The sequence below is a fragment of the Pistacia vera genome, unplaced genomic scaffold, assembly GCF_008641045.1.
Source record: "Pistacia vera cultivar Batoury unplaced genomic scaffold, PisVer_v2 Contig291, whole genome shotgun sequence".
Classification (NCBI taxonomy): domain Eukaryota; kingdom Viridiplantae; phylum Streptophyta; class Magnoliopsida; order Sapindales; family Anacardiaceae; genus Pistacia; species Pistacia vera.
Genome location: NW_022196103.1, coordinates 503058 through 525455, shown reverse-complemented (window position 1 = coordinate 525455; position 22398 = coordinate 503058). Strand labels below are relative to the sequence as shown.

Genomic DNA, 22398 nt, shown 5'->3' with positions numbered 1-22398 from the left:
ATTTGTTAAAACTCAACTCAATCCTGCCCGAATTAACGAAAAAATCAAACGGTCAAAATGAAAGGAAAAAAATGGCAAACAGAAAGATTCTGATCTTCATTTACACAACGACATCAATTCCATTTTAATTATCTTCTTTAATCCAAACTCAACAAAGTAGAAAAGATATCTTCTCCTCTGTAATTTACAACATTTGCAAGTACTTTACCCCAAGAAAATGTTTATTTATTTTTAATTTCCTAAAAAAATAAAATCAACAAAATCAAATAAAAATTATTCAGTCAGCTTCTTGTAAACCATCCAAAACAACAGACCCAACAAACAAACCAGTAGCACCCACTCCAAGAGCACCAGCCACCACCGCTTGCACCACCACCAACCCTACGGAGTCATCAGGAATCACCACTATCGCCGCCACGGCGGCCAGAAATATGGGCAAAGAGGCGGACGCCAGAGTGGATGGTGAAACACTAGCTACCTTCTCCAACAAACTCAATAAACCCAACTCCTCAGCTTTAGAGAACAAACCTAACTTCTCAATAGATGATAGAGTGACACCAAACTCCTCGGCTTTTGATAAAAGACCTGCTTTTTCAACGTTGCTCAACACTTTACGTTTTTCAAGTTTCTTAAAAACATCAACTTCAACCTCTTCGCTTCCTTCGTAGAAAATTCCAGCACCGAACCATTGCTTTTCCCAGTTTTCATCGTACTTGTTTACCTGTCATGAATGATAAAACTTTCATTGACACAGCAAAAAAAGAGAATTATGATATGAGGTAGTTGAAAGGTTATCAAAATTGATGAAGTACCTTTTTTTGGGGTGCCATGGCGACGATTCTTGAGCCATTTTTGGCGGGAAAGAGACGGCCAAAGCGAGGTTTGGAGGAGAGTAAGTTGTTCCGATGGAGTCCATGAGGATGAAGATGAGCAAGTGAGAGTGCAGTGGGTGAAGAGAGCGCCATTGATGATCAGAATTGGCTAATATTCATCCTCGCGGGGATGGGTTTTGGTTTGTGAATCTAAATGACACGTAGGATTTTCTGTGTAATGTCAGCCAATCAAATTGGTCACAGACTCACAGCTTTATCTTGGGAAATCATATTTTATCATAAGAAAACAGAAATCTTTTTTTTTTTTTTTTTTTTATCTTACCAATATTTTTAACAATACAATTACTTTTAAGCCCCATGAGATTTGTCCTATGCCTATTGTTTAGAAGGGGTAAAAGAGTAATTATAATAGCTTTTTATAATAATTAAGAAAAAGAAAAAATTTGTATGAGTAATACTAGATCTACAACCTTCTCTCATAACCCCCGACGTGGCAACTTGTAATTGGTTAGTTGACAAATGAGTAGGCATGACTCATAGCAAGCAGGTGAGACTTATTTGTGAGTTAACCAATTACGAGTTGTTACGTTAGGATTGTGAGGGAAGGTTGTGGACTTAGTATTATTCAATTCTATTAAACCCTTGATATTTGCCCAAAGTCTAATCAAACACCTCTTGATGTCCATAAAAGTGTATTAAGTTATTAGAGCCCAGTCCCAATCGGGCCCAAGATTGGGCCTTGAAGGACTGGTCCCAAAATGGGACCAGTCCTTCAAGCAAGGACCATTCTCATGGACTTGGGATCGGTCCTAGGCTCATGAGAAATATCAAGGCCTAGACCGGTCCTTAGACCCATAGGACAAGTCCTATAGGCCTAGAAAATTACCAATACCTCTTTAATTTTTTTTATATTTGCTAAATCGAAAGTTATGTAGGGGTTTATGTAATTTTTTAGGGGGTGATTTGTGAATTTTTTAATTAATTAGTAAATAAATATAAATGAATGGTAATTGGTTAAAAATTTAGGGTGTTTTTAATGTAAACTTTAAAGAGATAATTTAATTTAAAGATGAATATAATAGTCACACTTCACAAATAAACAATTAAACAAATTTGTTTTTATTAAATTAATTTACATAATCCAAATCTGTGTTTCTGAAGAGGTCTAGTAGTTCGAGATCTTCAGGGTGATGCTATAGTCTTTAGTCTATATGAGTCCAATCCCGTCAACGTGTTATGACTTCAACCAACTCATTGGTTAAAGAGCATCTTTTGTCTTCAACAATACGGCCACTAATTGAGAATGTTGACTTGGATGTCATTATCGAAACTGGCACAGATAAAATGTCACGTGTCATTTAGGCTACAATGGGGAATCAACTTGTATTTTGGCTTTACCATTGAAGCAGACTCATCTCACGTTTCTCCTTCTTCATTATGTAGGACATGTCTATTTGTAGGTACTGATAAAATTCATTTGGTCCATGCTTGTACGAGTTGGAGTTGCTACTTCCACCACCATCGCTATTGAGTTTCATATACGTCCACATGCTAGATCCTTATTGATAAATGTCTCCTGTTGGTCGTCTCTGCAAGCGTTGGGCGTTCCATTGTACCTAGTATGATATAAAGAAAAAAAGCTTTTAATTTTCTGTTAAAGTCTATCGAATAAGAACTATAGTCATGATCTAAATGTTAGCCTATCTCAGTAACCATACATTTAAATACGTTTAATTTAAACCTAGGATCTACAATAAAACCTAATCCATATAAGAAAAGAATATCTAACCAATATTTTTGGTATTTTGTTTCCATTTTTAAAATAATGTCACTTAACTTTGCATCATATCTATGTTTAGCAAAAATTTTAGAAATATGAAGTAAAATATATAACTCTACATTAGTAAATACCACTTAATGTATTAGTGGAATCGTAAAAAACTTTAAGAAATGAATGAAAAACATTGCAAAATGTTTAGTCATCATCATTGATGACTTCGTCCGTGTAACGCCCCGCTTGAGGTACGTTGTTATTGTTTCCTCTTTTTCCCTTAATCGAGTTGGTTTTTGTTATTATTATTTGTTTGAGTGTTGTGTTGAATGTTTGCCCTGAAAATTGGATGAAAACAGAAGAAGTTCAGTCTGCCGTGCTTCGCCGGGGCGAAGAAGAAGCTTCGCTGCGGCGAAGATGTGTTGAAAACAAGGGGAACTCCCTGGACAGTTTCGCCGCGGCGACAGAGGTTTCTTCGCCGCGGCGACGGGCCGAATAAAAGGTTGATTGAGTTTTAGATATTTTCTTCCTTAAGGACAATTTGACCTTTCTACCCCTAATTAGCAGGAAAAGTGGGGAGTTAATTGTAAGGATATTTCATGGAGAATAGGTTGAGATAGGGGTGAGTTTGTAATGAATCAAAGGATATGGATGGAATTCCCAAAGTAGAACAAGGGCAAAATGGGAATGAGTGTGTTAATATTTCATTAAAAGGAATTAGAATCAAAGAAACCCCTCATTTCTTCTTCTCAAACGTGACTCTTCATTCTTCTCCTCTCAACTTCTCTTTTCTTTTGATCAAGGATTTTCAAGGGATTTTTGAAGGGATTTGGGGTAGAAAAGCAACCTAAGGCTTCCTAAGGTAAGGATTTCTTCTTAAGTTGTGTGATTTGGGAGTTTTAACCCATATTGAAGTTTGAGGGTTTTCATTCTTTTGGTTAAGATTAGAGGAGAAGTCAAGCTAAACAAGTGAAAGGAAGAGTTTGTGAAGTCTCTCCTTAACAAGGTAAGTAAAACCCAACCCAAGTTGAGATTTATGAATTTTCTTGATTAGGGTTTTGATAGAAATGATGTATGTATGTGATGTGCATGTAATATAGCATGTATGAAGGATTAAATAGAGATTTCTATGCTTTGTGATTGTTTATACCTTGCAAATTTGAGAAATGGGTTGTTGGTTTGGCAAGGTAGTTGAGATGGAATTTAAGGGGTATTATGTATTCCCTTTTTGGAAGTGTTTTCTATGGCAGGTTTTGTGGCTTTGTGAAGGGGTTTTTCCCCATTTTGGATGGTTAAGAAAAGTTTTAGAATCATGGCTATGATAGAGTTTTGTAGTGCACATGAGTTGTTTGATGAAATGCCTAATAGAGGTTTGAGTGTGAGAAATGAACCTTAATTCTTGCAACATTGCATGTTGGCATCTCATAAGTGCATTGGTGAAGATGAACCATCCATAGGCACTAGTTGTACATGGAAAAGTGACCTAAGAAAGTGTAAGGAAATGGTTTATGCAATTACCCTATGAGTAGAGAGCTTAGTGGGTAAAATTACTCTAAGAGTAGAGAGCATTGAAAAATGCTACAATAGAATGAATTAGAAGAGTAGTATAGTTGGGATGATGCTTTGTGATCATCACCCGACCGTTATGGGAATCGGATTGATGCTTGGTGATCATCATCCGAATAGCCCTTAGAGTGATGGGTCGATGCTTTGTGATCGTCACCCGATGAGTAGTAGAGATGGGTAGATGCTTTGTGACCGCTACCCGGTTAGTGATAGATAAGTAGGTTGATGCTTTGTGATCATCATCCGATATTTAGTAGAAACGGGTTGATGCTTTGTGACCATCACCCGATAGTGACTAGAGACGGGTAAATGCTTGGTGATCGTTACCCAAAATTCATGAGGAACGGGTAGGCGCTAGGTGATCTCCACCCGATAGTTAGAAAGAACCGAGTTGGTGCTTTGTGATCCTCACTCGGTAGTCACTAAGAACGGGTTGGTACTGTGTGAATTCCACCCGATAGCCATAGAGAGTGAGATGGTGCTGTGTGAACGCCATCCGGCCGTACCTCCGGTAAGATGAGGCCATGATGTTATTAGAAACAGAAATAGAATCAGAGATAGCATAAGGAAAGAATTAAGAGTTATTCATACGGGGACAGACAGATAGAGAGTTTTACTTACTGAGCATTATTTTGTGCTCACCCCGTTATTTTCCTTTGTGGATGCAGGTTCTAGGTGATGTTGCGGTCGGAGGGGCGTCGGCAAGCAATGAGGAATAGCTACACTGTTTCCCCTGTTTTGTCTTTTAAAATACATTTTTGTAAACAATACTCTTTATGTAAGTAAAAGACACATGAATTGTAATGAAAAGAAAACTTTGGGCCCAACTTTTCTATTGTTATTATGCATGCATTGTACAGTTTTCAGTAGGTGTTACAGTCCGGATAGTTCTTCCGGTTGATAAACTCTGTAATTTGTCTTGCGGTTGGCATAACTCTTTACAACATCAAGTACATGGAGTTCCAACAGATAGACATGTCCGTACATAACTTCTTTGGTCGATTTGACAACTCCTCTTGGCAATAATATTTTACATGCTTCGTCCATCTTGTATTGCTACTAGCGATGAATCTGATAGTCATACGCAACTTTCAATCCTCGAATGTATAGCTTTTAAACCTACTTTAACAATTAAATTGATGATGTGACAAGCACATATCTAGTGAAAAAAAAATTTGTCACCATGTGGACCCAATCTCTTTTCAAATAAAGAAATTGTCGCGGTGTTGGCTGCTGCATTATCAAACGTTAGCGCCATAACTCTCTCTGTTAATAAATAATCTTGCAAATTTTCAATAATTGTAAAATAAATTATCACAGCACTATGTTTTGCATATAATGGTTTAAAACCTATCAATTTTTGTTGTAAATGCCAACTATAATCTAGTTAATGTATTGTGACACTAAAAAAATATGTTTTTGATCAAGCAGTCCATATGTCTGAAGTAAGTGCAATAAATATATTCCTAAAATTTACAAATTCTCTTTTAAGTTGATCTCTTATTTTATTATAAAGTTTTAGTATGTCTCTTCTACTTATATCTCTACTAACAAGGCTATATGCTGGACAAAAAACATCTTTAATCATTTCAACAAAATAAGGATTTTCAAATAAAGAAAGATGAGAGTCCGTAGCAACTATGTATCTTGCTATTGCCTCTCGTGCTTTGTGTGCATTGTATTGCCGGGTTGAGAGAGTTGAGGATTGTGGATTAAAATTAAGTTGAGTTTGAATTTGCTTACTAGGTGTCATTGAAGTTGAACCATATGGTCTTGACTGCATATATTGGGGGTGCTTCTTCTCTAGGTGCTGCCGCATCATCGAAGTCCCGTACTCAATGTCGATAATGATTGCAAAAAAATTACATACACCGCAAGTTTCTTCCCCCTCCCCATTTGGCTTTGCCTGTTTTGATTTGATGAAGTATTGTCATACCCCGGACATAACCCTCTTTGACGGTCTTGTCATGCTCGTGGTGTCGCAACTCACTTGTGTTTGGCTGCACGCAGTCCCAATTGTTTTTGGTTGTGGAATTGCTGCCTCTAGAAAAGGTGAAAAATTGATCGAACTCTTCTATTTCTTTGGTGGATGGAACATAATACTCATTTGGGGATGATCTTTTAAATGCATAATTTCGGGAATCCATTATGAATTTATGATAAAATAATAAATAACTAAAATGGAAGAAATTGAATAATATGAATAATAGATGAAATTGAAAAATGGAAGAAATTGAATAAAATAAATAATAAATGAATAAATATAAATATAAATTGAAGAGAGTTTGAGAATTGGAGAAGAGAGAATGAGAGATTTATGGTTGTGAGTTGTGAGGAAAATGGAGGAAAATGGGGTTATTTATAGTTTAGGTTTGGGAGGAAAGTGAAAGAAAAAAAACTTCCCCCCCCATGACCGTTGGCTCAACGGTCGAATATATATATTGTAAATTTTTAGTTTAACCCTTATATTTATTATCAATTCAACATAAAACAGGGGGTTTTGATATTTGCCAAGGGTGTATAAGAAAAAAAGGGTGGGGGTTTGGGCCCGGGCTTGGGATTGGTTTTAGGCCCGAGCCTTGGAGGAGGGACCAACCTAAGGACCAGTCCCTCCTTTTGGGCCTAGGTCTGGGCCCAGGCCCTATAGGATGAGTCCTCCTAAAGGCTGGTCTTGGGTGCGTTTTTTGGGCATCCCATTGGGCCAAGACCCAAATTCCCACCTCTATAAGTTATATACTTTGTGATCCTGTGGATTTGATACAGTACATATGTTTATTATATTGGACTTAAGATAAAATTATTTCATGAAGTGAACGGCTTTTTTCCACCCAAGGTTTGCCTTAATGACACTTTCCCACCCAAAGAGTTTTCAAAATACCACATTTCAATCCAAAGTTTATATTCCATTAATTCCTAAAGCTGACGTCGGTGGCAAAAATTCTCTTTGTCACTACCATTTGAACCTCTGGTTTCTTCTTTACAAAACCCCTCTCGCTTCGACACTTGATTTCTCGTCGATTGCTAGCCACTGCAAAGCTAGAGTTTTCTGTTTTCAACTGATTTTCGGCTGATTCCGACGGTTTGTAAGGTTTTTATTGAATTATACGTGAAATATAAAACAAAATTTATTCAATTTAACCTATTAATCCCACGATCAAGATTGATATACGCAATCCGTTTATAAAATAAAAACAACCCATATAAGTTTTGTTGTTATTACTTGCGTTTGGAGGCTCCTTCGGGTTCTTTGATTTACTTTTTGCTATTCGATTCAAGATGGAATCGCTCCTAAGAAGTCCACACAAAGGCAAGAAGGCTAATCCACACGCAGGGAAGTTTGCTAGAATCCTTGGGTGTAATAAGAGAGAAGACGCAAATTTGGGAGAAAGAATTTCTCTGTAAAAAACTTAATGGGTGGCTAGGGTTTTCCTTTGGGAGAAAATAATGAACTCTCCTATCCCTTTTCTTTTATAGTGGGGAATAAAATATTCCCCACTAAGAACAGGAATATTTCTATTCCTATTTTGGAATAGGATATTTCCCAATTAAATATATATTAATATTTTAAAATAGGATAATTCCCAATTTAAATATATATTCCTAATAAATAGATATGAATATTTATTTATCCATATATTTAATTAATGGGATATAAAATATATTTAATATAATTAAATATATTTATTCTATATATTTAATCCACATTAATATTAATGTTTTATATTAATATTAATACAATTATAATTTTGCTAAATTAGCCTCAATATAATTATTGAATTTGGGCAACGACCTTCAGCGAATTTAATTGCACAGCAGAATTACCAAAATACATTTTTTTATCTAAAAGACGAAATTACCCTTCCATATTCATTCTCAATAAAACTGTCTTTAATGTGTGTGACTTGTAGGCTCTTTATTATGTTGACAATGACCGGATTTTTAATTAATCATCAACTAATTAGTGTTCCGTACACTAATCAAGATTGACCTCTAGTAAGACATCATGATTACCCAACAAATAAAGACTCAGTGAAGTAGTTACATTTCAACAGTATGGTTACCATGCAATTCAATTATTTCATCATTATTTATCTCATTAAGGTTTAAAGTACAGAAGTAGTGTCAACTTCAATGAATTTACCTTGATATGTTTATATTCGGTTGTCGAATCAACGGTCATATAAATTGGATTCGAGCACTAACTCAATTCCACTGTGGCTACAGATTTTGCGGTCGTAGTTCCTAACTGAATATCTTAGCGAGATAATTTCTCCTGTAACTAGGAGTGATGAATTCTTTGTTGATCCACCATAGCCATAGTGTACTTCTCGATGTAACCAACGACTACCATACTGATAACTCTAAATAGGATTACGTTAGACTAGTGTCAAATTACATCAATAATTACACACGACGCTCTGGTGATCTCAAGTCGAGGGATCACATGCACCACCATCTTTTGGTGGATATATTTCACAGACATTGCTATCACCATCTTATATGGAATCCTCCGGTGGGTCGGTTCAGTGAACTTGTCATTAATAGGCACCCATGCTTCGCACTAGGTTGTCACCTAACAACCTTGACATGTGAAAACTATCACTACCTTTCGGTAGAGTCGTTCAACGCTATGATAACCTTACCGTATAATCTGTGTCCTTGGTTAGATTAATACTAAGGCTACAGATAGTTCTAAAAATGACACCATATGTGATCATAGGGTCATCACAATTAAGATTTAGAATACTTAAGTCCCTTGTTATGGTTCAACCCTTCTAAGGACATATATCAATATGTATACGAATATATAAATTAATGCTATGATATAGAAGTTATGCCTTTATTGATATTCAATAATATTATTACAAATGTAATATTATTAGCTCTAGTGCACCTACCCTAACAGAATATTTAATCGGTCACCACCATTCAATCGACTCTACTAAACCCCTCTTACCCTGACTCTTGGTAACTTGTTGAACGTCGGCTAAAAAAGGGAAGTGTATTTTCAATATTAGCGAAATATAAACTTTGGGTGGGAAAGTGGTATTTTAAAACTTTTTGAGGAAAGATTCTTTTAAGGCAAACTCTTATTTATTTCATCAATAATACTATAATTACAGAGAAATCTTACAAAGATTTCCATACAAAGTAAGGTGACAAAAAATAAATAAAAGAGTGAAACAAAAAACTATTTATTTTTTATCACATTATTTTGTATGAAGATCCTTATAAGATTTCTTTATATCCATTCATTTTTTATTACATCATTTTATATAAAGATCTTTATAAAATTTCTTTATAAGTAGAGTATTATTCTTATTTCATATCCTTATTTTTGTTCCTGATGGTGTAACTTATTTCATATCCCTATTTCTCCTTTATAGTGTAACTTTTTACACTTGTACTTCAGAAATTTCATTGGGGCTTGATCTTGACCAGCTTTAATGTTATATTATATAAATTATAAAATATTGTATTATTATTTCTGCGAATGCAAAGGATTTCGAATCATCACCTTGTCTCCAATGCTTTAACTTATTCACTTCCAAATAAAGTCAACATCTTTATCTATACCCACGTAGCAAGAACAGTATGTATTGAATTTTAATATTAATAAAAAATCCAAAAAGAATCCAATATCAAAGTATAACCAAATTACAAACTTTTTATTTCACAAATATACAGCAATAACCATGTTTATTTATAGAGATATATTATTAGATGAATATAAATGGCAAAATGTTTATAGATATGGGAATCCGCGTTCTTCGTTTCTGTTTTATGCCCACAGTTTCTTCTTCTTTACCGGTGGATGCTGATGCTATCATGCTATACTCGTTTTTACCTTTTATTATATATCTAAGAAAAACTGACCAAGTTTTGCATGTGAAGAATTTTAAAGGTGAGTTTCTTCTACTTTTAAGTCTCTCTGAAACCATTTCTGGGTCCATTTCTGTTACTGTTAACTTTTTTTTTTTCTTTACACTTTCCTTTTCATGGTTGCTTGCTGTTCAAATCCATTCATATTGATATCTAATTTGTCATTATCAATTAATGATTTTACCAATGAAAATTAAGAAAACAACAGTACGAAGCTTAGTTGTATCTTGCTTAATTGGGACGGCAAACCAATAGTTTTCATATTTTTATAATTACATTGTCAAAGCATCTTTCGTTTTTATTTGTCATTTTCTCATTACATCTTGTTCATTGTTGTTCATTATTCCTTAATCTTATCATTTCTTAATGTTACCCTTAGATTGTATCATATCATTACGTCTTGTTCATTGCTGTTTATTATTCCTTAAGGGTTGGCGTAATCCTATGCATTAATATTCCTTTCATGTGGCGAAACTTCTTAGAGCTTTCCTGGATTTCTATTCATAGAACAACACAGTGAAAGTTTGTAGTGGTTGACTCGACTTCCCTTTATTGGTAGACTTAGAACCATATTCGGTGCTTAATTGCTGCAATCCTCTTTTGAATTAAAGACAAACTCTCGATATTTTGCAGTATCGTAACAATTTTGAAGAGGTTTCCTAGGCAAGGCTCTAGGTTATATTTAAGTCCCTTTCTTATGGTTGTCATTCTTATCTTTCTATCAGTCATTTCATTGCATTCTTCTCCTACGGAGTATTGTAAGTCTCCTACTTCTCATTTGAATGTTAATTCCCATCTTTCTCTTACTAATTTTTGGGGGTTGAATCGAACTGAAAGGCTCTTCTTGGTTGTTGTTGTTGTTGTTTATTTGTTCCGGTTTACCACCTCTAAGTGACACTAGGAATTGGGTTTCTGGGTTTCTAAGTGACACAAGTTTTTAGTACGAATACTTTGTTATGTGCATCTTTCTTCTGTGGTTATTATCTATTTCTGTGTTCCTTCATAATGAGTAATGATCAAATTGTGACAGATTTTAGATACACTGATGTATCTTTTGAAAAATTATATATTGCTTCGCTGATATGTTAAGCTAATGCTGGTCTTGTAAAATCTGTGCCAAGTAACCATGACTTGGTTGCCGAGGTGGACTGTATTAGTCACTAGTCGGTGCAGAGCAGAGAAGTTAGAGGGTTTTTAGCGTGAGCCCGTATATCTAGGAAGTCTGTTACTTGCTGTTATTGTAAAGTGTATATAAACTAAGCTTCACAGCAAAATCTGCAGTAATTCTCATCACTAAAATTTCCAGAATTCTTCTGTTTTTCTCACTGTTCATTCTGTTGATCTTTACTGGCTTAGGTTACTTCGTCTATCTCACTATGACCACATAGCATAGAGTAATAATTATCGTTTTCTTTTTTCAATCCTTTCTATTTTGTTAACTTGCCATTCCACCTAAAAACTTAAGCTAGTAGCTGAGGGCTCAACATATATTAGATCAATAGGCTCCCTCACATCAAACTTTGGATTTTTTGTCATTTTTCTTTATCCAGCTTATATGTGGAGATTCGAACTTAAGATCTTTGACTCTGATACCATGTTAAGTTACCATTCACGTATATTCTCATAAGTTTTAGACAAATTGGGCATGTGTAACATATACGCACCAACTTGAGAGCGAGTGTTGAGATTTACTGAAAATTTTGTAATCTCCTATTTATGTTAGTATATTGTAGGATACTTAATTATGTCAATATATTGTAGGATACTCTTGATATTTTGTAATCTCTTAATTATGTGAGCTCTTCCTATGTAATGTTTGTAACCTTGTAGTAGAAATCAATGAATTGAAACATACAATTCTTAAATTAAACATATTTGACTTCTGCATTTTTTAACATATTACAGTATTAAGCAGATGGGGAATCTGTTCTGTTGTGTACAAGTTGACCAGTCCACAGTACTGATTAAGGAGAAATTTGGCAAGTTTGATGACGTCCTTGAACCTGGATGCCATTGCCTACCATGGTTCCTCGGACATCAGATTGCCGGCCACTTGTCTCTGAGGTTGCAGCAGTTAGATGTGCGTTGTGAAACCAAAACAAAGGTCTGTCTATATAACTCTTTATAAATATAATTTAACCTCAGTTATGTCACACTCTTTTTGGCATCTGTAACTTATCTTGAAATTATTATTATCTCTATATGTGGGGGTTGGGAGAAATAGAGACACTACCACTGAGACAAATAAATCTTTTTGGCAATTAACCAGGACAATGTTTTTGTCAATGTTGTTGCGTCTATTCAATATCGTGCCCTGGCAGATAATGCAAGTGATGCTTTCTACAAACTCAGCAACACAAGGCTCCAAATTCAGGCATATGTATTTGATGGTACAAATTAAATCTTTACTTAACGCCATTTGAAATACGTGTAGTGCTTTCACTCACACAACACAGCATCACAAGGATGTACTTGTATGTTATTTATCATCTTCCACCCAATTGTTTAGTGATTAGGGCAAGTGTTCCCAAGCTAAATCTGGATGATGCTTTTGAACAAAAAAATGAAATAGCTAAAGCTGTGGAAGATGAACTCGAAAAGGTAATCAATATTATTCTATATGCATAGCTGTTATTGTGAGAGCCAAACTTCATTTTCTTGTGGTACATGACCACTAGTTGGTTTAAATAGTGAAGCTTATGTGTTTGTACTGTTTTCTCCATTATTTCCCACAGGCTATGTCTGCTTATGGGTATGAGATAGTGCAAACACTCATTGTTGACATTGAACCAGATGAGCATGTGAAGCGGGCAATGAATGAAATTAATGCTGGTAAAGTATTTTATTTATCTCCACTAAGTTGATGAGTACAAAACTTTTTTTAAATTGTCCTCTGATTTAGATGAGCAACTAGTTTAACTGTATTCTGCACATTAGACAGTGGCAGATTTCTGAGGGGCATACCCCCTTTACCAATGTCTTCCTACATTTTATCTTGAACTCTGATGGGCAGAATTTCATGTTCTCAGACTCTGATGTCATTTTTATAAGCACTTGATTTTAGCTTAGGAATTATTGAGATGAAAACATATCAAACAGACATTCTTGTTCTTGTGGCCTTCGTGTTTTTAACAAAGAATTAAGTTTATGTATATCGATAACTTTTCTCCGAATGAAAAAAAAAAAACATTTTCTATATGAGTTGCCCGGGGACGTTATATTAGTATATTTCACTAACGTTGCAGGAAGATACTAGCTTCTCAGAACTGTTGCAACGCTAAAGGGGAAAAATATCTCGATGCAGATAAATTTGTTGTCCACTGTATTCATATCAGAAGCATGACATAGCTCTTGGATGGTGATATACCAATTAGTCATTGCCTATGATCCTGCCATTTCATTATATAATGTTCATTTTTCAGAGAAATTTGAAATCTCAAAGTATGATTTTGTTCAATGAAATGTTCTTATTGTTTTTTACTCTTTCAGCTGCAAGACTGAGGGTGGCGGCGAATGAAAAAGCTGAGGCAGAGAAAATTTTACAAATCAAAAGAGCTGAAGGTGAAGCAGAGTCCAAATATCTCTCAGGGCTTGGTATTGCCCGCCAGAGACAAGCAATTGTAGATGGATTGAGAGATAGTGTGCTGGGGTTCTCTATCAATGTTCCAGGGACTACTGCAAAGGATGTGATGGACATGGTCCTGGTCACCCAATACTTTGACACAATGAAGGAAATTGGTGCTGCTTCAAAATCCTCTGCTGTCTTCATTCCCCATGGACCTGGTGCTGTTCGTGATGTAGCTACCCAGATCCGTGATGGACTTCTTCAGGCTGCTTCTCAACAGTAATTTGCTACTTATCAAGGCATATATGGCGTTGATGTTTGGATAACAGTCATGCATTTGTGATTTCCATCAAGTTTTCATGCGTCTGGTTTTGTTAATTGACAATCTATTACAGCTACTAGCGTGCATATGATATTAAGCAAGTTATTCTGCTCTATGAAGATAATGTGCGTACTTGGTAATAGATTATAGTAACTTTGACTTATAAAGGGACCATGCTGATGCCTCATTCTTATTATCTGCATACATTTTATCACACCAATTATGCATTTCAACAGGAGCTTGCTGGTGCTCTTCAAATGCCAGTATCCTTATCAGAAAGTTCTGCACCATAATGTCATATAACACACGGCACAATATGGCATGAGAAATAACCATCACAAAATATGACACACAATTTCATATATTTTCTTCATTCTTTTACCAGAATCACTTAAAACTCTCTGGTTATTGATCTATCAAAGACTTCAGTGGAAAATTGCTGTGAAACAAGGATGCAGCCGGGTATAAACTGTTTGCTATTTATGTGGAAATTGAATTGCTTCGAGTTATTTATGAGATGAAACATGTGAATGCTTTTAGAATCATAGTAACCGAAACAGATGGATTGGTGGTATACAGCCATACAAATTCCCAAATATCTTGTGATTGATGGGAATTTATATTCAATAATACCAGATTGATGGCTCACTTCCACATAAATTATGAGTAAATACTATCCTATTATGACATGTGTCTCAGAGGAAACATCAAGCAAATCCTATTTTAAATTAATAAACATCTTCATTTTTCTTCGTCATTTTAGGCCTTTATTAGGTTAGTGATCATTATCTAAAGGTTGACAATCCCCTGTAAATGTATACATTTCAGAATTGTTGTTTAGTATTTCTAATCATGTTACCCGTTAATTGTATGTTGACAGAAAATTTACTGTTCTAGTTCTGTACGTTTGTTTTTTAACACTACTAAGGCCCTAATTTTGAGGTTTATTTAATACTTCATCAATAATAATTCTTCTCATTCATAGCTTTCACTAAGTCTGGTCTTGTGCTGCAGCTCAGATATTAAATTTTGATATCTCTTCTATCTTGTAAAAGTTCCATCAAATGATAGACTTGCCTTTGTTGGATATTCATATTGCAAATTTTCATATAAGCAAGATATATTTGAGACGTTTCCTTTCCTCGGCCAGTGTCTGGTCATATTTAGAGTTGTTACTCATATACTCTGTCACTCATTTGTGCTTTGCTCCTCGTATCTTTTGTAAGTCTCCTCTTCCAAATCGTCATTTTTGTGTTGAATTGAACATGGGTAATCTGTTGTGCGCATACAAGCTGAGCAGTCCCAGGAGTTATTAAGGAGAGATTTGGCAAGTTTAGGAGGTACTTGAACCTGGATTCCATTGCTTACCATGGATCCTTGGACATCAGATGGCTGGTCATCTGTCTCTTAGGTAGAGGCAGTTAGATGTGCGCTGTAAAACCAAAACAAGGTATGTCCGTCTGTATAACTCATTATAGATTTATTTTCACCTCAGTTGGTTATGTCATTATCTTTATTGCATATGTAACATTGCTGGAATTATTTACCAGGGCAATGTCTTCATCAGTGTTGTTGCATTTGTTCAATATCGTGCCCTGGTAGATAAGGCCAGTGATACATTCTACAAACTCAGCAACACAAAGTCACAAATTCAGGCATATGATTTGATGGTACAAAATAATCTACCATTTGAGTTACATTTTGTGCTTTTAATTATACACACAATCACATGTATGTTCTTGTAAGGTGTGCATATATATATATATATCATCCTCTATCCAATTGTTCGTGATTAGGGCAAGTGTTCTGAGGCTAAATCTGGATGATGCTTTCGAACCAAAAAAAGAAAGAAATTGCAAAAGCTGTGGAAGATGAACTTGAAAAGGTAATCAAGTGATTTTATGAATGTTGTGGAGGACAACCTTCATTAGTTTCTGTTTATTGGGGAGCTTATGTGAGATAGTGTTTATAATGTTTTCTCATTTTTCTCACAGGTTATGTCTGCTTACGGGTATGAGATCGTTCAAACACTCATTGTTGAGATTGAACCAGTAAGCATGTGAAGGGGGGCGGATGACATTAGCGCTGGTAAATTATCTAGTTCCAACATAAACTGGTAAGTGTAAAACTCTTTGATTTTTCCCTCAATCATAGGTTGTTGCATAGCATCTTGCTTAACTGTACATATAAAATAGCGGTTCTTTAGGGAAAGTTCCTTTCCATGGTTCCATATGGGTCGAATCTCTTTTCCTCTGACAGTATTGTCAATTTATGTACTAATTTGGTCTAGGAAATTACATAGGTGAAAATACACCAAATATCCTTTTTCTTCTCTTCGCGTGTTATAAGGAATTATACTATTTAATAATGTTTTGCTTATAACTGAATCATACAAACAGATAAAAATTACACAAAATCCATGTAAATACTATTTTGTCATTTGTTTTTTGTTTGTTTTTTGTATAACTCAGTTGTAAGTATAAATTTTTCTATACTATTTTCTTTCTTTGTTTTCCTCAAATAACTGACAAAACTTCCTGATTTGCCAGGCACACATGTTTAACACTCCTACATTTTGTTCAAATGAAATTTTCTAACTGTTTTGTACTCTCTCAGCTGCAAGACTGAGAGTGGCAGCGAGTGAAAAGGCAGAGGCAGAGAAACTTTTACATATCAAGAGAGCTGAAGTGAAGCTGAGGCCAAATATCTGCAGGGCTTGGTATTGCACAGGGCTTGGTATTGCTTGAGACGTGTGCTAGGATTCTTCATGAATGTGCCAGGAACCACTTCAGAGGATGTCATGGACAGGGTCCCAATACTTTGACACCGTGAAGGAAATTGGTGCTGCTTCTAAGTCCTCACTATCTTCATTCCCCTGGACCTGGTGCTGTTCGTAATGTAGCTGCACATCCGTGATGGCCTTCTTCAGGTTAGCCACCCGTATTTGTTAAAATCAAGGCTTAACTTGGGTTATATTCTGGACAAGTAAGGGTATTTCTTTTTCGTTTAATTTTCCATGTTTTCTGTTGTTATTATGATTGTCAATTAGTTCTCAAGCTAGCTATATAAAAACTGCTTGAATATCAAAGTGACAAACCCGTATAGTTAAACCTCTGCGTCATGACAGCACCAGTTATGTCTGCTTCATGAAGAGGCCTTCTGCAATTTGTTCACTTGTTACATTCGGTCACAGCATTTACAGATAAACAGTAGCAGCTGCACTTTAAAGGTCTGCAACATGATTTGATAAAAAATCTCTAAATATCTGAAATTTCGCCATTTACTGACAAATTTCATTTCTTTTCTAGGGTTCAGGGTTTAGGTTTATATTATAAAAAAGTATTAGCAGCTTGCAGTTCAAATGCATTGTCAAACCAATCCTAAATTTTCCTGATGAAAACGCAGAGGAATAAATTTTTTTGTTATTATTTATCATTCTTTATGAAAAGCTGAATACATATTTCCAATGCTCCATCAAGGTACTACAGGTTAACCAAGAGAATAATTTCCCCCATTACATGCTTGATTGAAGATACGAAGATATAATTACATAATACTATACTTACAAAGAAATCTTACAAAAATTTCTATAACAAGTGAGGTGACAAAAAATAAATGAAAGAGTAAAAACAAAAGTCAAACTTATTAAATTTATTATTTAATTCATTTTTGTCACATCACTTTGTATAAAGATCTTATATTTTTTTTTTGTAAGTGTAGTTTTACTCATATAACTAACGCACCAGTGAAATTACAATCATTAGATGCTGTTGTTATTAGTGTCTTCTGAACATAAAACATCTTCTATATAGTATATTACTTTAAGCGCGAGAGCCGCAGAAGACCGATCTTGGGACGCCTCCTGTCGTTGTCCTTAAAATCATTCTCCAGCAATGATAGGAAGAACTTTGCCAGAAACCTTGCTGAATAAGAGCACCCACCTTGCCGTTACGTCCATACGAGCCTTCACCATGTAGAAGGAGACAGTGCAATGCTGGCCACCAACTGTCAAGATGGTCGTCCTTTCAATAAAAAAACTATGCTTCAATTCCGCAGCAATGGCACTCCTGGACAGGGGGTTCAGTGGTTGGTAATAGGAAGCTTTTAAAGTGTCAAGTTTATCATTCCTGCATTATTATAAAGGCTTAGCATTAGTTCCTTGAAAATCAGGTAACAAATTTTAAAGGTTGAATTAAGGAAAACAAAGAATCTTGGTTTAGTCTTTTCGACTTTTCTCATAGGGTTGCTCACAAGGTCAATGAAGCAACAAGGAAAGGACTATTGAAGGTTAAACCGGCATTGATTTTGTTGAATGTGCTTGCTGACATGTCAAAGGCGATATCAGTCCCAAGGGAGACTAAATCGGTTCCAATTACACCTGAAAAATTAACGACAGGGTCGAGTCCTATAGAGGGTTCATTTCCTATAGAGTGGTGGTTGCTCATCTTCAATCCAGAGCCTGCAGTAATCCCAACATAGTCGTGCAAGAATCGTAGTTCCACCTGCAATTAATTTCAATTATATTTGTTCTAATACTGAGCATGTGTGGACTTATTGCATCACATTTTAACTATTCGTCATGGAAAAGTTCTGATAGAATTGTCAAAAAGGAGATAATAATGTTCATACCTTTCCAGAATCAGGAATGGTAAATCTTAAAGCCGTTTGCAGTCCAGGCACAATACTTTCCACTGTATTGAAGTTAAAAATATAATTACATGATGCCTCTCATTGACACAATATGCAAGCAGAGTTTACAATTACATGGAAAATGAGACACTGAAAGAGAAATTTCAATTTCATTATATATCAGATTGATGGTAGATCAATTACTTTGACAGGAGAGATCAACATTCCAGTCGACCCATTGGTAACTGAAGTGAAATGGTGGTTGCTGAGCATAACCCTTGTAAAGAAGATCTAAAAAAATGAGAACAAGCAAAGTATTAGCAAATATCAATCAATTGTAACGTGAAGTAAAAATCAAAAGCATTAAAATTAAAAAAATGGGAAGATGTAAAGAATGATACAACCTGTGGCTTTTTTGCCAATGTGGAAGTATAAACCGGGAGAACTGCTCATTTCAGGTTTAAACTTAAAAACAGTAAAGACCACACTTATATTTTAACCTATTATGATTTGTTGGCAACGAGGTTTAATTTATTGAGAATGGATAGAATAAGCCGAAGAGGAAGTTTCCTGATGTAGGACCAACCATATAAAGGGAAATTTCCAAGAATTCATTCATCTTCAGCTCATTGCAAGCCCCATCAACACCCATTCACCATATACTTTTGTCATAGTTCCCACATGTAGCTCCAAGATGGACGTATTGATGATGAAACTTTAAGCAAAAATTGAAGGGAAGTGAAGTCATACATCTCTGCTGAAATTGTACTGAGAGCTTAATTGCCACTTGCTTAAAATTTACATCAGATAATTCTTTAAACAGCTTAGATGAACTTAACCAGATTAAACAAGTAAAGATACTCCATTCAATTTGTTTGTAAGTACGTCAAGAAAGCTTCCAAGTAGTACTGGTGCAGATCAATTGGATTACTTCTCTGATAAATGTTTATACGCTCGCGATAAAAGGAAACCATGTGACCTGTGCATACATGCAAGTTCTAATTAAGCATTCCTAAATAGAGTAAACTGAAATTTTTTTTTTTTTTTTGGCCGGGGTGTCTAGACATCTTACACATATTTGAATTAATCTCTTGGGACTTTAGAAGTACCTATCGGCCGGATAAGAGCTCCCATGTCTACCCTTATTAGCAATCAAGGAGTGATTCAAACTCAAAACCTCTTAATTAATACACCCAAGAATCCTTATCAAACGACTCGATCACCCAGAGGTAGTTGAGTAAACTGTTTTTCATGTGAGAAATGATTAATTTTAAATTTCATGTAATAATAATATGATTATAGACATTAAGTGCCCTGGTTCATTCGGTTCAGGATAATACATGAAAACTGAGCAATTATCTTGCCTTGTCTTTTTTCAGAAAAACTTGACACTGCATGATCTGCATCTAACTTTACTAAGCAAGTAATATCATCTTCTTGGATTGGCTAATAAAATTAGGTGAAATTTCATCACTTTATTACACATCAATCATAGAATTTTTCGTCATTCTAATTATTCTTTTTCTAATCAAGATAACATTAATTAGTTGTGTATGAAACATGCAAAAAACTACGAAAAAATAATGCACCTTTCCCTGGAAGTCAATCTTGATTAGCTATCAATATTAAATATAAGTGGGCTCCCGTATAAAATATCTCTTGCTTCACCCAATTTTCCTTCTCTTCGCAAACTGTTTGCATCAAATACTTCAGTGAAAGCAAGTATGCATACATGATAATTGTAATGTTTGGAATGAAGATTGGTCGAGGATCATTGCAAAATTTTCTGCCTATATACTTGCAATGCTCCCGGACCAGGCTTCATTCCCCACATAAGTTATCGAATTATCATACACTCTAGAGACTTTTAATTGCCTTTGCTTTTGCAAACTTCTGACCATTTATCATTCAAAGATACATATTTTATTTTCGTGTTTATTATATAAATACATCAGTTTCCTATAATAAACTATATCTGCATATGCATGCAAAAAGTCCTTGAAGCTTTTGCATATATTCATTTCATACAACAAGTGTAACCTGAGATGGGCGAGGGAGGAAGCTAGGTGCAGCTGCAGGATCATCATCCGGTTTGATTTGTGGGAGTTTTTTCGACTTCATTAAGCACTTTCAAAACTTCTTCTTTCTTTGCAGCAAGTTCCTGCATCTTGGCATCGATCTTTTCGAGCTTAGCCCTCAGTTTCGTTGGATCCTTTTTATCTCCAGGGTTCTTTTTCTTCTTCTCCTTTCCACCATCTTCTTTATCCTCCTTATCTTTACATTCTTTGTCCTTCTTCTTCTTCTTATCTTTAGTTTTCTCATCATCTCCCTCCTCCTTATTCTCCTTACCCTCGTGTTTCTCTTTCTTTTCATGCTTGTCCTTCTCTTCGGCTTTACTGTCATTCTTTTCTGATTTTTCTGTCTCTCCCATATTAACTTTAACCTTGATTCACCAGATTCTTGGTTATTGAGCTTCTTCTGCAAACCAAATATCAAACATATTTCAATCAATAAAGCATTATTAACCGTCATCTTAATCGTGTTAATTAATTAACGATGCTAGTATGCATTTTTGGTCAATATTAATTTTCATTCCAATCACTATTTTGATGATGTGTGGTCATGTTCATTGTACACATGTTTTTGCCAATCAACGTGCAATATTTTGAAAGTTCACGTTTTGATCAACAATCATAACCCTCCATTGTTGATTGCCCAACCCAAAATACAAAAAGGAAACAGTAAAAGTGCCAAATGAATTACAGACCTGGAAACCCAATCCTCTGAGGCTGTTGAAGGTGGGCTGGAATGTGGTTTCCAAGCCTTGAATGTTTAATTAATGTAAAGCATAATGCAATATTTACCCTTTTTATTCTCTAATCCGCATCCTATTATTTTGGTATTCCTATGTTTAAGCTTTAATGCACTTAACTAATGGCTAACGGTTGTGTTTATTTTATGCGAGAATTGTGAATATCCACACGAAATTTGTTCTCAATCCAAAGGTCTTACTTTGTGTTTTTTTGCTACTTTTCACGCTTAGCCTCCCACTGAGATAGAGTTCAATGATCCAGAGATATTCTCTCCCTAATTACCTCCACTCATAACCAGTGGGCCAGTGGCGAGCCAGGATTTGAAGTTTGAACTTTGAAATGAGGAGGGCGAAATTAAAAATATTTCCAACTGATAAATATTAAAACTTTAATATTTATATACCATTATAATTTTCAATGTTTTAATAACCAATCTGGGGTGAAACTCGGCAAAGATGTCGGGTTTCAAGTTGATCGGTTTAACTGGTTTGATTGGGCAGTCAGACCGTGTGACCAAAAGTTTAAAATTCAGCAAATACATCCTTAAAAATTACAATTGAGTCTCTACATGTTTGAAATTTAGCAAACATACCATAAATAAAAATTAGTGGTCGACTGGTTGGCGGGGGCAACACACCAAATGCAATCCTAATCATCTCCTGAGCCATTCACCAAAAAATCTACCCAAGACCTGGCCAAAATCGACAACCCAAGCTAAATCTCACCACTGTCGGCGTCAACTCTTCCCATCACCATGAAAATACTTCCTTCAGCCTCTTGACCAAAACTCATCTCACCCCACCCCTGTTCGCCTCACCAATCGCCAGAAGAGTCGACTGTTGCTACTGTGGGTTTTTTTGATTTATGGTAAATTCACTCACTGGAAATCACCTCCGCCGTCACCATTGCACTCATCGGCCCTTCCTCTTCAAAAGCCCCAACATCCCGACCTTCAATTATTCGCCGATCACCTTTCCAATTTCTAGGGTTTTTGGTGAATATGAAAATTGCTAACT

General features: G+C 35.4%; 3 protein-coding genes and 1 pseudogene across 9 annotated transcripts; 2 read left to right on the top strand and 2 right to left on the bottom strand.

Moving 5' to 3' along the window:
- Positions 1–99: 99 nt before the first annotated feature.
- On the bottom strand, positions 100–1050 carry LOC116134795. The gene is made up of 2 exons (XM_031420440.1): positions 813–1050; positions 100–721 (listed from the first exon to the last, which is right to left on the bottom strand). The coding sequence occupies exons 1-2, from the start codon at positions 963–965 to the stop codon at positions 278–280; spliced, it is 597 nt and encodes a 198-aa protein (XP_031276300.1). The 5' UTR covers positions 966–1050; the 3' UTR covers positions 100–277.
- An 8968-nt stretch (positions 1051–10018) lies between these two features.
- On the top strand, positions 10019–14003 carry LOC116134809 (hypersensitive-induced response protein-like protein 1). 7 transcript variants are annotated; one of them, XM_031420456.1, is made up of 6 exons: positions 10019–10075; positions 11959–12157; positions 12323–12443; positions 12563–12654; positions 12789–12885; positions 13543–14003. In XM_031420456.1, the coding sequence occupies exons 2-6, from the start codon at positions 11969–11971 to the stop codon at positions 13899–13901; spliced, it is 858 nt and encodes a 285-aa protein (XP_031276316.1). In that variant the 5' UTR covers positions 10019–10075; positions 11959–11968; the 3' UTR covers positions 13902–14003. The 7 variants fall into 7 exon arrangements, with proteins under 7 accessions (XP_031276316.1, XP_031276319.1, XP_031276317.1 ...); XM_031420459.1 differs by having other exon boundaries at positions 10035–10075; positions 11969–12157; XM_031420457.1 differs by lacking the exon at positions 10019–10075 and adding an exon at positions 10620–10716.
- Positions 14004–14113: 110 nt separating this feature from the next.
- On the top strand, positions 14114–16929 carry LOC116134753 (annotated as a pseudogene).
- A 94-nt stretch (positions 16930–17023) lies between these two features.
- Positions 17024–21000, bottom strand: LOC116134752 (mitochondrial outer membrane protein porin of 34 kDa-like). The gene is made up of 7 exons (XM_031420409.1): positions 20698–21000; positions 18974–19034; positions 18774–18860; positions 18570–18631; positions 18192–18442; positions 17882–18067; positions 17024–17099 (listed from the first exon to the last, which is right to left on the bottom strand). Exons 1-7 carry the CDS (start codon positions 20998–21000, stop codon positions 17024–17026), a joined length of 1026 nt encoding a protein of 341 aa, XP_031276269.1.
- Positions 21001–22398: the final 1398 nt, after the last annotated feature.